Source organism: Sardina pilchardus, chromosome 1, assembly GCF_963854185.1.
Source record: "Sardina pilchardus chromosome 1, fSarPil1.1, whole genome shotgun sequence".
Taxonomy (NCBI): Eukaryota; Metazoa; Chordata; class Actinopteri; order Clupeiformes; family Clupeidae; genus Sardina; species Sardina pilchardus.
Genome location: NC_084994.1, coordinates 3,018,258 through 3,033,652, shown reverse-complemented (window position 1 = coordinate 3,033,652; position 15,395 = coordinate 3,018,258). Strand labels below are relative to the sequence as shown.

The 15,395-nt window shown below is 46.4% G+C and overlaps 1 protein-coding gene across 1 annotated transcript in view; it reads left to right on the top strand.

Annotated features, from left to right (window-relative positions):
• The window catches only part of LOC134075390 (E3 ubiquitin-protein ligase TRIM15-like), a 32,083-nt gene extending 18,774 nt beyond the window's left edge, over nt 1-13,309 (top strand). The window contains exons 5-6 of the mRNA XM_062530858.1: nt 4,169-4,177; nt 12,724-13,309. Coding sequence (XP_062386842.1) covers nt 4,169-4,177; nt 12,724-13,262 — 548 coding nt within the window. The 3' untranslated portion in view covers nt 13,263-13,309. The remainder of the gene's footprint in view (nt 1-4,168; nt 4,178-12,723) is intronic.
• Nucleotides 13,310-15,395: the final 2,086 nt, after the last annotated feature.

The window sequence follows — 15,395 nt, the reverse complement described above, 5'->3', positions numbered from 1 at the left end:
TCTGATCACATGACATGCTGTGTCCTGCAGTACACACACACACACTCACTCACTCACTCACTCACACACACACACACACACACACACACACACACACACACACACACACACACACACACACACACACACACACTCACACAAACACTTTGGATTAGTAGGCTCATCAGTGTCTCTGATCACATGACCTGCTGTGTCCTGCAGTACACACACACACACACACACTCTTTCACACACACACACACACACACACACACACACACACACACACACACACACACACACACACACACACACACACACACACACACACACACACTCACACAAACACTTTTGATTAGTAGGCTCATCAGTGTCTCTGATCACATGACCTGCTGTGTCCTTCAGTATACACACACACTCACTCACTCTCTCACACACACACACACACACACACACACTCACACAAACACTTTGGATTAGTAGGCTCATCAGTGTCTCTGATCACATGACCGGCTGTGTCCTGCAGTACACACACACCATAGAGCATCAATCTCAGGAGACATCCACCTACAGACACGCACACACACACACACACACACACACACACACACACACACACACACACACAACCGTCGTTTCCTTTGTTTTCTTTCTTCACATCTCAGCACATGCTGACATACTGACGAAGATAATGCTGTGTGTGTGTGTGTGAAGATAATGCTTATTTAATAAATGAGTTAAATGTGGGTCCCCTTTTGGTGCTGTCCTCCTTTGTTTGGTTATGACACACACACACACACACACACACACACACACACACACACACACACACACAGAGAGAGAGCTGTATGTGCACACACACACAGTCTCCTTGTCCAACATCAGTGTGTAATTTCACAAATGCACCTCTGGAAGAATGGGCAAAAGTCCCCATAAACACACTCCTAAATCTTGTGGACAGCCCTCCCAGAAGAGTTGAAGCTGTTATAACTGCAAAGGGTGGACAAACGTCATCATAAACACTATGGACTAAGAATGGGATGTGACTGAAGTGCATATGTGAGTCAAGGCAGGTGACTCAATACTCAATGTATATTTTTTCTTAGGGCTTCCAGCTGATACCCTTTTGGGGCAGTGGTTCTCTACTGGTTAGGGCTTCCAGTAGGGGGCAGCGGTGCTCTACTGGTTAGGGCTTCCAGTAGGGGGCAGTGGTGCTCTACTGGTTAGGGCTTCCAGTAGGGGGCAGTGGTGCTCTACTGGTTAGGGCTTCCAGTAGGGGGCAGCGGTGCTCTACTGGTTAGGGCTTCCAGTAGGGGGCAGTGGTGCTCTACTGGTTAGGGCTTCCAGTAGGGGGCAGCGGTGCTCTACTGGTTAGGGCTTCCAGTAGGGGGCAGCGGTGCTCTGCTGGTTAGGGCTTCCAGTAGGGGGCAGCGGTGCTCTACTGGTTAGGGCTTCCAGTAGGGGGCAGTGGTGCTCTACTGGTTAGGGCTTCCAGTAGGGGGCAGTGGTGCTCTACTGGTTAGGGCTTCCAGCTGGTAACCGGAGGGTTGCTGGTTCGATCCCCGACCAGCAGGAAAACTGTGGGGGGGGGGGGTTGAGCGCCCACATCCATGGCTGAAGTGCCCTTGAGCAAGACACCAAACCCCTACTGCTCCACGAGCACCGCTGTTGAGCAGGCAGCTCACTGCTCCAGGTTAGTGTGTGCTTCACCTCACTGTGTGCTGTGTGTGTTTCACTAATTCACAGATTGGGATAAATGCAGAGACCAAATTTCCCCTCACGGGATCGAAAGAGTATACTAGAACAGAACAGAACAGAATAGAATTTTCTAAAACTGATAGTTCCAGTCCTTGATTATGATTGGCTGAATCACGTTCGATGCCGGTGTAAAATCCAACACAAACATACACCTTGACTGCATTTTGTTTACTTTGTTCTAGTAATGCGTCTCGATGTTGCATGGCAACCATTCAGATAGAGGAAATATATTTCTTGGTGGAAGAATGATGTGTTGGTGTGTGTGTGTGTGTGTGTGTGTGTGTGTGTCACACCAGGGATGGAAATTAGCCACCCGCCACCCGCCAAATGCGTGTAGTTTTGCGCGCTGGCGGGTGAAATATGTCAACACACCCGCCACTGTGGCGGGTAAGCAACTACTTCTACTACAAGTTGTTTATTTCATCAGAATATTAGCAGTCGCCGCAGAGATAAGACCACACGCCTTGTATCAATTATCCTCAACATCGATGGACATGACGATCACAACAAACATTCTGGAACGGAGCGCCTTAGAATGAACACGAAACCCGCCACAACTGCCCCGACATTATGCCTTGCATCCCCCGCTAATGTAATAAAGCCATAATTAGCGCACAGCCTACTCAATATTCCTTCGCGTCATACCAAGGCTCCATACATAGTTATTGCTTACTTTTCTATATGCATTTCAACATTTCATTTCATTGTATCTCCTGTATGCGTGTACTGTAGGCTACGTAATGTCTGTGTTCAAGCGCAAACTCCGTTCTCATTGTTCTTACTGGCGGGAATGCGCCCGCTTGCGTGACAGACGCGGTGCGTCTTTGATAATTAATGTTGGCTCTCATCATTGCCTCAGCCTAGCCTACTCTTCCAGTTAACGTGGCAGCTAGATAGATAGCCTACAACCATTGACTGTATACATTTACAACGAGGCTACCGGTTTGGTTAATACGTTTAGGTAGGAAATACATTGGATATAACAGATATACCAAACTCCGAGTCATGGTACGTAAGTTAAGCACCCAGCCAATTAAACATGACCAAGGAAAAAGTGAACGGGACAACTCACAATGCCATAGGCTACCACGGTAACCTACCTAAATCATAGAAGTTAACATTGCAAGACACTTATCTTCATGACGCCAGACATATTTTCCTTACCTTCTTAGTTTTTTTGAACATTCACGTTATTTAATGAAAACATGTAGCCTATCCTTGAACTAGCTGATTTTCCTAAAAACCGAATGAAACCTAATTATGTTCACGTACTTCTTAAAGTGACAGGCACTCAATTAGACCTACACACCACCCCTGTAATATCATTAAAGACAAGTGTAATCAATATGAAGTATTCAAATTACTGAATATTTTGAGTAATTATGCATATGCTATAAATTGATAACAACATAAAGTGTATTAATTCAAATATGAAATAGAAACAAGACAAGCCATTTTCTGAGCAGGGTTGAGCAGAGACTAGGATTGCCACTGCTCTGAATGATCTGTATCCAGGCAATAAGGTTTTGCCTATATTTTTGTAATGTAATAGACATAGTCACATGTTTTAAAAACTATTTCAGCTTGTGTAGGCCTATCAGTGCTTTCTTATTGAACACAATACCACGATAATACCGAAAACCATGATTATTTTGGTCACTATAACCGTGAGGTTAAATTTTCATACCGTTACATCCCTACTTGGCAGTATAATGTATGGAACGGTTGAATATATATTGGCTGGTAAAAATGTTGAGTGGCTGGTAAATTTTGAAATCTACCTGCCACAGTGGCAGGTGGACAAAAAAGTTAATTTCCATCCCTGGTGTGTGTGTGTGTGTGGTGGTAGTGCGAGGGGGGCTTTTTGTCTGTCTGTGTGTGTGTGTGTGTGTGATAATGACCTTTACACAGTCCACTGGTCATCATACAGTACCTCACTGCCCGTGTGTGTGTGTGGTAATTCTTACTGTATAATGTTACATGACAAGTGAAGAGAACTGTTTGCCACCTGACTGCATGTTTGATGACATACCTAGACATCAGGTCAGGTGTGTGTGTGTGTGTGTGTGTGTGTGTGTGTGTGTGTGTTTGCGTGCATGCATGCGCGTCTGAGTGGCACAGGCACATACGCACAGGCAAGTATACTATACACACTCAAATAATTCAGGAAAAACACACACACACACACACACACACACACACACACACACACACACTGTTATGACCTAGGGGTAAGGCCACAACAAAAGAGGGAGTCGAGAGGTTGGATTTTTAGCTAAAATATAGATTTATTAACCAAAGCAAAACAAAGAGTGTGAGATGGGTCCAAGTCAGATGTCAGTAATGCATGGATGTTGAAGATACCCAGGAGCATCCGTCCGGTGGTATCACAACGCGCACTTGAAAGATCCACACGTAACAACCATCCCAGTACATCTGCGTAAGTTGGTCTTACTCTTTAAAACATCTAATAGACAATTTACACCATTCAAAGAGCATTATGTGCAGTGCCCGTTCAAAACATGTTGTTCCTGCAGTGAATCCAATTACATGGTCACAGGTAGAAATTCGGTTGTTACGGAAACGTGACATCACACTTACACACTCTATTACATGGTCACAGGTGGGATAGGAATGATGAAATAGGAATGTTAAGGGTAGAAGTGTTGAGACGGGTTTGAGCAAAAGGTGGAATACTCTCAGGAGGACTCAGGAGGATTTGGAAGAAGATTGGGTTGTTTTATTTTCCCAAAATAAGGCCCGTAGGCTATAAAATAGTCATTAATAATAACAAAATCAATGATGACAAAGGTAAATAAAAGTAAAGAAAAACTGTTTCAATAAAGAAAATAAATGGACATAATAGTCAAAAAATTTACTAAATTTGTCTAGACAATTATTTCAAACGACTATAGACTAGCCAATGCTACTAACCCGCATGAGAGCTACAAGACAATATGTCTCACCATCACTCGCTCTCCTGAACCACTGAAACAGGTTGGCTTAAGTTAGGCCCAAGTGTGCCCCTACAATTGGGTCATACCATTGTACTCGACAATACAGGGGATGCTCAAGTGACCTAACAATAAATAAGCTAAATACAGCTATAAAGATATCCAAAATATCTAAAAACATTACAGACAATATTTAAACACTGGCACTATAAGAATGCATAACATTCATTCAATTTACAGCCCATAAATATCACATTCACGAAACCGGGGTTCATTTCCGGTGAACCCGGAAGTCGCATCACAGATAAGCAGGGATTCAGACCAGGAAATCCCTTTCACAACAATCTGACGACGAGACGCTGAACGCCGGTGAGACAAACGTTATGCTCTTTTACTTACAAAAGCTACGAGGTATTGAACTTAAATAAACACAACATTGATGTGACAAAACATGTTTGATGAGTGCTTATTGTAACGAAAAAGACAATGAATGTTAAGTGAATGATAACGTGAAGACAATGTTTTGATGTTAAAGGTGATTCTAAACGGTAAAGAGTTGTAATTGTTAATAGTAAGCCTGGCTAATTCACCGTTGTGTAGGGTGTTTTAGACGTCTGGAAAACAGCAACGGGAATTACAGAAATTGTGTGATGAATGACATGGTAATTACATAGTGGTAAACAGTGTGACAAACATACAACAAACATAAACGGACGTTAGCGCTCAGTCTAGCGATTAAGCAGCATTGCTGCGGTGGCGGATGCTATGCGTCCCGTCACACACCCCCCCCCTTAAGAGGGAGCGTCCATATCATGACGCGAGAGAAAGTCCGCAACTACATTGTCCTTGCCAGCCTTGTATCTCACAGTGAACCTGTAAGGCTGAAGCGATAGGTGCCAACGGGTAATGCGGGAATTAAAGTCTCTCATTCGGTGTAGCCACTGCAGGGCCCGATGGTCAGTCTCAAGGACAAAGTCTTTGCCCACCAAATAGTACTTCAGTGTGTCCAGAGCCCACTTAATGGCGAGACACTCTTTCTCAATGGTTGAGTAGCGTGTCTCACGGGGGAACAACTTACGGCTCACATATTGCACAGGTCTTTTGTCCTCCCCCTCACCCTGCAGCAACACCGCCCCCAAGCCTAGGCCTGAGGCGTCTGTCTGCACAGTAAAGGGCAGGGAGAAATCGGGGCTCTGGAGCACCGGTTCAAAGCACATACACTCCTTCAAGTCCTGGAATGCGGCCTCACACTCAACAGTCCAAACCAATTTATTGGGGCTGTTCTTACGAGTGAGGTCTGTGAGAGGAGCAGCTCGGCTGGAGAAATTGGGGACAAACCGCCTATACCAGCCGACCAACCCCAGGAACGATCTCACCCCCTTCTTGGTAGAGGGAGGCTGCGCGTCGCGGATGGCATCCACCTTGCTAATCTGGGGTCGAATGGTGCCACTACCCAAGATGTAGCCCAGGTAGCACACCTCAGAGCTAGCAAGTTGGCATTTGCTGCTGTTCACCACCAGGCCAGCTCGATGGATCCTCTGGAAGACGTCGCGGAGATGGTGGAGATGCTCCGCCCAGGAGGAGCTATGGATAATCACATCATCAATGTAGGCGGCGGCATAGTCCTCCGCGCCCCTCAGGACCTCATCCATTAGACGCTGAAAGGACGCTGCGGCGCCATGGAGTCCAAACGGCATAACTCGGAACTGGTAAAGGCCCGATGGAGCTCGGAAGGCAGTCAGTTCCTGTGCACGGGGAGAAAGTGGCACCTGCCAATAGCCCTTGCACAGGTCCAAGGTGCTGAGGAATTTTGCCTTACCTAGGCGCTCCACCATCTCATCCACGCGGGGCATGGGATAGGCATCAAATGCCGAGATGCTGTTCAATTTAGAGAAGTCAACACAGAAGCGGAGCCCTCCATCCTTCTTCGGAACAAGGACGACTGGACTGCACCACTCACTGTGGGAAGGCTCAATTACCCCCATTTCCAACATGGACTGTACCTCTTGCTTCAGTGCGTTGATCAGGCGCGCTGGAACTCTGGTACTGGTGTGTCGGATGGGGCCTGGAGACGTGAGCTGGATGTCATGGGTGACGATGTTTGTCCGTCCCGGCTGGTCTCGAAACAGGCCTCTGGGGATAATGCTCTGTAGGTCCTCTTGCTGTTGAGCTGACAGGTGGGAGACAGATGGGCAGAGGGACTCACCGCCAGCAGTAGGAAAATACTGCTCAGCTAGTTCCTCCTCCTGTTCCACAGTCCTCGCCCACAGCTGGTTCTGGACGGAAGGTGGACGGTCCATCCACTGTTTCAGCAGGTTGACATGGAAGAGCTGTTTTGGACGTCGCCTGTCTGGTGTGGCAATTTCATAGGTCACTTCACTGGCCTTGCGAAGTACCTCATAAGGGCCTTGCCATTTTGCCAATAGGCTGCTTTCTGACGATGGTAGCAGCAGCAGCACTCTCTGCCCAGGTGTGAAGGAACGGCTGCGTGCGGTCTTGTCGTACCATGTCTTCTGTCGTGTCTGTGCTTTGGCCAGATGGTCGTGGGCCATGGAGCTCAGCTGGTCCAGCTTCTCCCTCATCCGCAGGACATAGCTCGCGACGTTCACCGGTTGGCCAGGAGATTCCCCCTCCCAGCTCTCCCGGAGAATGTCGAGCGGGCCTCTCACCTCCCGCCCGTACAAGAGCTCGAAGGGGGAGAAGCCAGTAGATGCCTGCGGAACCTCTCTGTAGGCAAACAGCAGAAAGGGGAGCCACTGATCCCAGTCGGCTCCGGAGTCAGAAACGAATTTCCGCAGCATGGTCTTCAAGGTTTGGTTAAACCTTTCCACCATGCCGTCTGTCTGTGGGTGGTAGGGCGTGGTCTTAATACCCCTGATCCCTAACAGAGAATAAACCTGCCGGAGTGTCTTGCCAGTAAAATTGGTTCCCTGATCTGTCAAGACCTCTTTGGGGATGCCCACCCGGGAAAATAACTGCAGCAGACAATTGGCTACCTGCCTAGCTTTAATATTTCTTAGGGGAAAAGCCTCGGGGTATCGTGTTGCGTAGTCGCCAACAACCAGGATATAACGGTGACCAGCCCTACTTCTTTCTAGGGGTCCAACTACATCCATGGCGATGCGGCTAAATGGGGTGTCAATAATGGGGAGACTAATCAGGGGAGCCTTCAAGCCCCTACTGGAGCGAGCAGACAGTTGGCATTCTGGACAGGATCTACAGTACTCAGTAATGTCGTTATGGAACCCTGGCCAATAAAACCGTCGAACAATCCTGCTCTCAGTCTTCTCCTTGCCTAAGTGACCAGACCAAGGAACACTGTGGCCGAGATGCAAAACCTTTGCTCGGAGGGTTTCTGGGACCACCAACTGCTCTCTTTCCGCACTCACCCTGTATAACTTCCCATTACGGAGAACAAAACATACCTCTCCCTCAGATACAGCTTGTTCTGCCTCTACTGGGGACTTAATGTTAACAAAACAAGAGCTAATGGTGGAGTCTTCCTGCTGCAGGTTGCCAAAATCAGCTGCACTGACTTCACTGACCTCTAAAGGTGGAAAAGGGAGGTTCTCTTGCACTGCAGTACCCACTACTTTAGCCCTACGTCTCTCTGCTCTGGACTTCTTTGGTTTGCTACCCTGACAACCAAAAGCTAACTCTGACCAGTTATCAGAGTCTGCTTTCTCTCTGGCCTGTGCTCTAGTTAGTACATAAGCAGAAGCTGTGTCAGTAGCTGTGTCATTACTATGTAATAGCTCTGTAAGAACGGGCACATCCTGGCCTAGAATCACTGGATAGGGGCACTTATCTAAAAGGCCAACAACTAGCAGGTACTTCTGACCATTTATCTCTACGGGGACCTCACTAGTCTGGTGCTCGGACTCATCACCATGGATGCATCGGACCCTGACTTTTCCCACTGGCAGACAACTGGATGGCACACAAGACTTGAGCACAAAGGACTGACTGCTCCCAGAGTCAACTAGCGCTTGCACTGTCTTTCCTCCTAACTTCACTGGGACAGTTACATCTGCAGGAGTGAACAGGGAGTGCTTACTAGGGCCAGGGCGGTAACACAGTCTATTGTGAACAGTCTTAACGGGGCAATTAGGCTTAATGTGGCCAGACTGACCACAACCATGACATGTAGGGACCTTGGACATACTAGCTTGGGGTGAACTAACAGGCTGCTCATTGGGACTAGGACTATTGGGGCTGCTGTAGGGCCTAAAAATGCGACCACCACCACCCACCGACCTACTGGCTGAAGTCTTCAGTGGATCCTGCTGGGCTGCATATGGAGGTCTTCTGCTCATGTCCTGAGGGCCCAACTGGTATCCCCGTCTGGACGGTCTGGCGGCCATGAATGTCTCCACCAATTCTGCAGCTTCGGCTGAGGAGCATGGGGTACGCTCCCTCACCCATACCTGCAGGTCGTGGTTGAGCATGCCCAGGAACTGCTCCAGGATGACCTGGTCACAGATCTGGTCCTTAGTCCTCGTCTCTGGTTCAAGCCACTTGTCCAGGAGGTCTTTGAGCCGGTCGTGGAGCTCCCTCGCCGTCTCCCCCTCCTGGATGGTCTTGGAGCGGAACCTCAGGCGATATGTCTCCGGTCTGATCTCGAACTTACGAAGAATGGCCTGTTTCACCTTCATGTAGTCCCTCGTGTCCTCTGAGTTCATAGCAACAAAAGCTGCTCTGGCCTTACCTCTGAGCAAGGGCATAAGAGACAGAGCCCAAGCCTCAAAGGGCCACCGGCAGGCTGTTGCAAGTCTTTCGAATGTGGTAAGGTAATGTTCAATATCCTCATCTTCGTTATACACCGCCATTCTCGGAGGCTTCCACCCCGGCGGGTGATGAATGGATGGCTGATTGACGGGTGGGAGATTGAAGAGTGGACCCAGGCCGAAATCCGTGGAATCCAAGGAGCTGTGAAGCCTCGGCGCCGGAACATGTCGATCATCAGGCTGTGGTGTCGGTATGTCCAGAGGGGGACCTCGGAGAAGCGGGTCCTGGGCTGTAGAAGGGCGGGAGTTGGGCGGGTTGCCCTGCTGTAGGTCAGCCACCGGCTGTCGTGCTGGCTGCACAGGAGCCTGTCCATCTCTGACCACTCTCTGCAGCTGCTGGAACTGATGCTCTATTGCCTTCCATCTCTGGTCTTGCCGCTGGGTCTCTGCGACCCACTGGTCCTGCTGACGCCGCTGCGACTCTGCCATTGACTTTATGATGCGTTCAACGCGGTCCATGCGATCATCCACTACTGGAGCAGGAGGTCTGGAGCCTGCAGATCTTGGCCTTGCTCCTAGGTCTTTCGACGGGCCTCCTCCAGGGGGCGCTGAATCTCCTCTCATCTCCATACTCACTGAGAGCTGCTCGTGGCCACCGGTTTCCCTTTTTCGCTGCCACCAAATGTTAAGGGTAGAAGTGTTGAGACGGGTTTGAGCAAAAGGTGGAATACTCTCAGGAGGACTCAGGAGGATTTGGAAGAAGATTGGGTTGTTTTATTTTCCCAAAATAAGGCCCGTAGGCTATAAAATAGTCATTAATAATAACAAAATCAATGATGACAAAGGTAAATAAAAGTAAAGAAAAACTGTTTCAATAAAGAAAATAAATGGACATAATAGTCAAAAAATTTACTAAATTTGTCTAGACAATTATTTCAAACGACTATAGACTAGCCAATGCTACTAACCCGCATGAGAGCTACAAGACAATATGTCTCACCATCACTCGCTCTCCTGAACCACTGAAACAGGTTGGCTTAAGTTAGGCCCAAGTGTGCCCCTACAATTGGGTCATACCATTGTACTCGACAATACAGGGGATGCTCAAGTGACCTAACAATAAATAAGCTAAATACAGCTATAAAGATATCCAAAATATCTAAAAACATTACAGACAATATTTAAACACTGGCACTATAAGAATGCATAACATTCATTCAATTTACAGCCCATAAATATCACATTCACGAAACCGGGGTTCATTTCCGGTGAACCCGGAAGTCGCATCACAGATAAGCAGGGATTCAGACCAGGAAATCCCTTTCACAACAATCTGACGACGAGACGCTGAACGCCGGTGAGACAAACGTTATGCTCTTTTACTTACAAAAGCTACGAGGTATTGAACTTAAATAAACACAACATTGATGTGACAAAACATGTTTGATGAGTGCTTATTGTAACGAAAAAGACAATGAATGTTAAGTGAATGATAACGTGAAGACAATGTTTTGATGTTAAAGGTGATTCTAAACGGTAAAGAGTTGTAATTGTTAATAGTAAGCCTGGCTAATTCACCGTTGTGTAGGGTGTTTTAGACGTCTGGAAAACAGCAACGGGAATTACAGAAATTGTGTGATGAATGACATGGTAATTACATAGTGGTAAACAGTGTGACAAACATACAACAAACATAAACGGACGTTAGCGCTCAGTCTAGCGATTAAGCAGCATTGCTGCGGTGGCGGATGCTATGCGTCCCGTCACAAGGAAGATGGACACACACACACTTACACACTCTATTATGGTCACAGGTGGGGTAGGAATGATGAAATAGGAAGATGGACACACACACACACTTACACACTCTATTACATGGTAACAGGTGGGATAGGAATGATGAAATAGGAAGATGGACACACACACACTTACACACTCTATTACATGGTCACAGGTGGAGTAGGAATGATGAAATAGGAAGACGGACACACACTTACACACTCTATTACATGGTCACAGGTGGGATAGGAATGATGAAATAGGAAGATGAACACACACTTACACACTCTATTACATGGTCACAGGTGGGGTAGGAATGATGAAATAGGAAGATGAACACACACTTACACACTCTATTACATGGTCACAGGTGGGGTAGGAATGATGAAATAGGAAGATGGACACACACTTACACACTCTATTACATGGTCACAGGTGGGGTAGGAATGATGAAATAGGAAGATGGACACACACTTACACACTCTATTACATGGTCACAGGTGGGGTAGGAATGATGAAATAGGAAGATGGACACACACACACTTACACACTCTATTACATGGTCACAGGTGGGGTAGGAATGATGAAATAGGAAGATGGACACACACTTACACACTCTATTACATGGTCACAGGTGGGGTAGGAATGATGAAATAGGTAGATGGACACACACACACTTACACACTCTATTACATGGTCACAGGTGGGGTAGGAATGATGAAATAGGAAGATGGACACACACTTACACACTCTACTGGTCACAGGTGGGATAGGAATGATGAAATAGGAAGATGGACACACACTTACACACTCTATTACATGGTCACAGGTGGGGTAGGAATGATGAAATAGGAAGATGGACACACACACACTTACACACTCTATTACATGGTCACAGGTGGGGTAGGAATGATGAAATAGGAAGATGGACACACACTTACACACTCTATTACATGGTCACAGGTGGGGTAGGAATGATGAAATAGGAAGATGGAGACACACTTACACACTCTATTACATGGTCACAGGTGGGGTAGGAATGATGAAATAGGAAGATGGACACACACACACTTACACACTCTATTACATGGTCACAGGTGGGGTAGGAATGATGAAATAGGAAGATGGACACACACTTACACACTCTATTACATGGTCACAGGTGGGGTAGGAATGATGAAATAGGAAGATGGACACACACTTACACACTCTATTACATGGTCACAGGTGGAATAGGAATGATGAAATAGGAAGATGGACACACACACACTTACACACTCTATTACATGGTCACAGGTGGGGTAGGAATGATGAAATAGGAAGATGGACACACACTTACACACTCTATTACATGGTCACAGGTGGGATAGGAATGATAATAGGGAAATAGGAAGATGGAGAACTTCAGGATCCAATACACCAGATTTTATGTGTTGTTTTCATCGGACAGTGGCTATATTTGTGTGTGTGTATGTGTCATTCCATTGTGACGTGTTTTGTCTGCTGTGTGTGTGTTGTGTGTGCAGATACTCGTGAGTTCACACTGGACCCCAACACAGTGAACAGATATCTCCGTCTGTCTGAGGGGAACAGGAAGGTGACACATGCCGGGGAGAAGCAGCCGTATCCTGACCACCCTGACAGATTTACGGGCAACTTCTTTGCTGGATTGATCACCTGTCCCCAGGTGCTGAGCAGAGAGCCTCTGCCTGGACGCTGCTACTGGGAGTGGGAGTGGAGTGGGAGGGGCGTGTATGTGGGAGTGGCCTATACAACCATGAGCAGGAGGGAATTTATCGGCTACTCTGCCAAGGCCTGGTGTCTGTACTGTTGCAGTGACCAATACGAAGCCTACCACAATTCCAACAGGACTGTCCCACCTGTCACCCCCGCAGACTCCAGGAGAGTAGGAGTGTATGTGGACCGTGAGGTCGGCACTCTGTCCTTCTACAGGGTCTCCTCTGATACTCTCACACACCTGCACACCTTCACCAGCACATTCACTAGTGAGCCCCTACATGCAGCAATTTATGTTTATCCTGACTCATCAGTGTCTCTGATCTAGATCACATGACACACACACACACACACACACACATACATACACACACACACACAAATATTTCTGCCAATGGAACAAGAACATTTTCACCCAGCCTACAGCAGCCTATAGTGCTACAAATAAGGAAATGTAGCCAACGTGATAAGAATTAGTGCTGAATTCATGATGTGTCCTATGTGTACATTGAATTAAAGATGCATACCAACCAACTTGATAAGAATTAGTGCTGAATTCATGATGTATCCTATGTGTGCATTGAAGTAAAGATGCATACCAACCAACTTGATTATTGCTGAATTCATGATGTGTCCTATGTGTACATTGAATTAAAGATGCATACCAGCCAACTTGATAAGAATTAGTGCTGAATTCATGATGTGTCCTATGTGTACATTGAATTAAAGATGCGCACCAACCAACTTGATTATTGCTGAATTCATGATGTGTCCTATGTGTACATTGAATTAAAGATGCATACCAACCAACTTGATAAGAATTAGTGCTGAATTCATGATGTATCCTATGTGTACATTGAATTAAAGATGCATACCAACCAACGTGATAAGAATTAGTGCTGAATTCATGATGTGTCCTATGTGTACATTGAATTAAAGATGCGCACCAACCAACTTGATAAGAATTAGGGTAACACTTTATAATAACTACACACAATTCATCAGCTATTAAGCATTTGCTGTAGGCCTAATGTCAGTTTTATTAGCTGATTGTCTTACTTTGTTTACAAGTTACAGATTGAGTCGGTAGATGATGTGGGGTACTTGTTCACTGTTTACTTGTTCACACACACACACACACAAACATACACACACACACACACTTTAGTGGGCTAGCCAGGTATGTTGCGCTCAAAGCACACACACACACACACACACACACACTAGGGGGGTAGGCAGGTATGTTGCGCTCAAAGCTCACACACACACACACACACACATACTAAGGGGGTAGGCAGGTATGTTGCGCTCAAAGCACACACACACACACATACTAGGGGGGTAGGCAGGTATGTTGCGCTCAAAGCACACACACACACACACACAGTAGGGGGGTAGGCAGGTATGTTGCGCTCAAAGCACACACACAGTAGGGGGGTAGGCACAAGGCAGCAAGGGCATTAAATACATGAATTAGCATCACATTTTTTGTGAGGATAATATAATGATAATCATAACACGTTTACAGGCAGGCATGTAGGCCTACACTGATGGCGCTGTAGACGTGATAGAGCCTATCAGAAGGTCCCGTATCAAACTATGGCTGTGGAGGGAAACAGTTCTTTTTACATACAATATTATTTGCAGTTTTGCTGACAATATTTAAGCAATATAGCACGAGTGGGAGTGGGTTGTTGCTGGATATTCCCACGGGTGTTGTTCGGCCGTAGCCTCGAGGCCGGAGGCCGAGTGGCGCAGGCAACAACACCCGTGGGAATATCCAGCAACAACCCACGATCACGAGTGCTATATTGCTTTTATACAACAATTCTACCACTTGTTTTTTGCGCTAATTTCCCATTATAATGTAAACGTTTAAATCGCTAAAACTGTCTTGTTTGTAGAACTACTTCTCTCCGCCACAAATTTCTATTACGTGCAGGACAAACTGCCGTTACTAGTTCTAAATGGATGGTTGCTATGGGCAAAGGCCAGTCGTTAGTTCTAAAAGCACGTTGCTATGGCCAAAAGCCAGTCGTTAGTTCTATCTCTCCCGTTGTCAAGCAATGTAGCCTAATAAACGTTAGCTCGCATTGCGTCTGGTTAGGACATGCTTTCAGCTTTGAAACATCACTATTTTACTTAGCCTACATGCCATCCAACTAGCTAATATCCACCTCCGTCATATTCTATGTTCTGAGCGTCTGTATTTCAGCTTGGATGCAACGTGACAGTTCGTTTTACACTTCACAACTTGACATTGTATCGCGGAGTGATTTATTATTAGCTGTGAAAAGTCCGAGTGGATCATCGTGGGATATTTCAACTCATGGAACGTCTCTCGGCCAATCAGAAACAAAGAAACCGCTGCATAGAACCCAATTGTTGTATAATGAGATGTAATTCAAATTATAATTTTGAAAAATCGTGAGCTGAGAATTATAAGGTTCTATGTCCATTT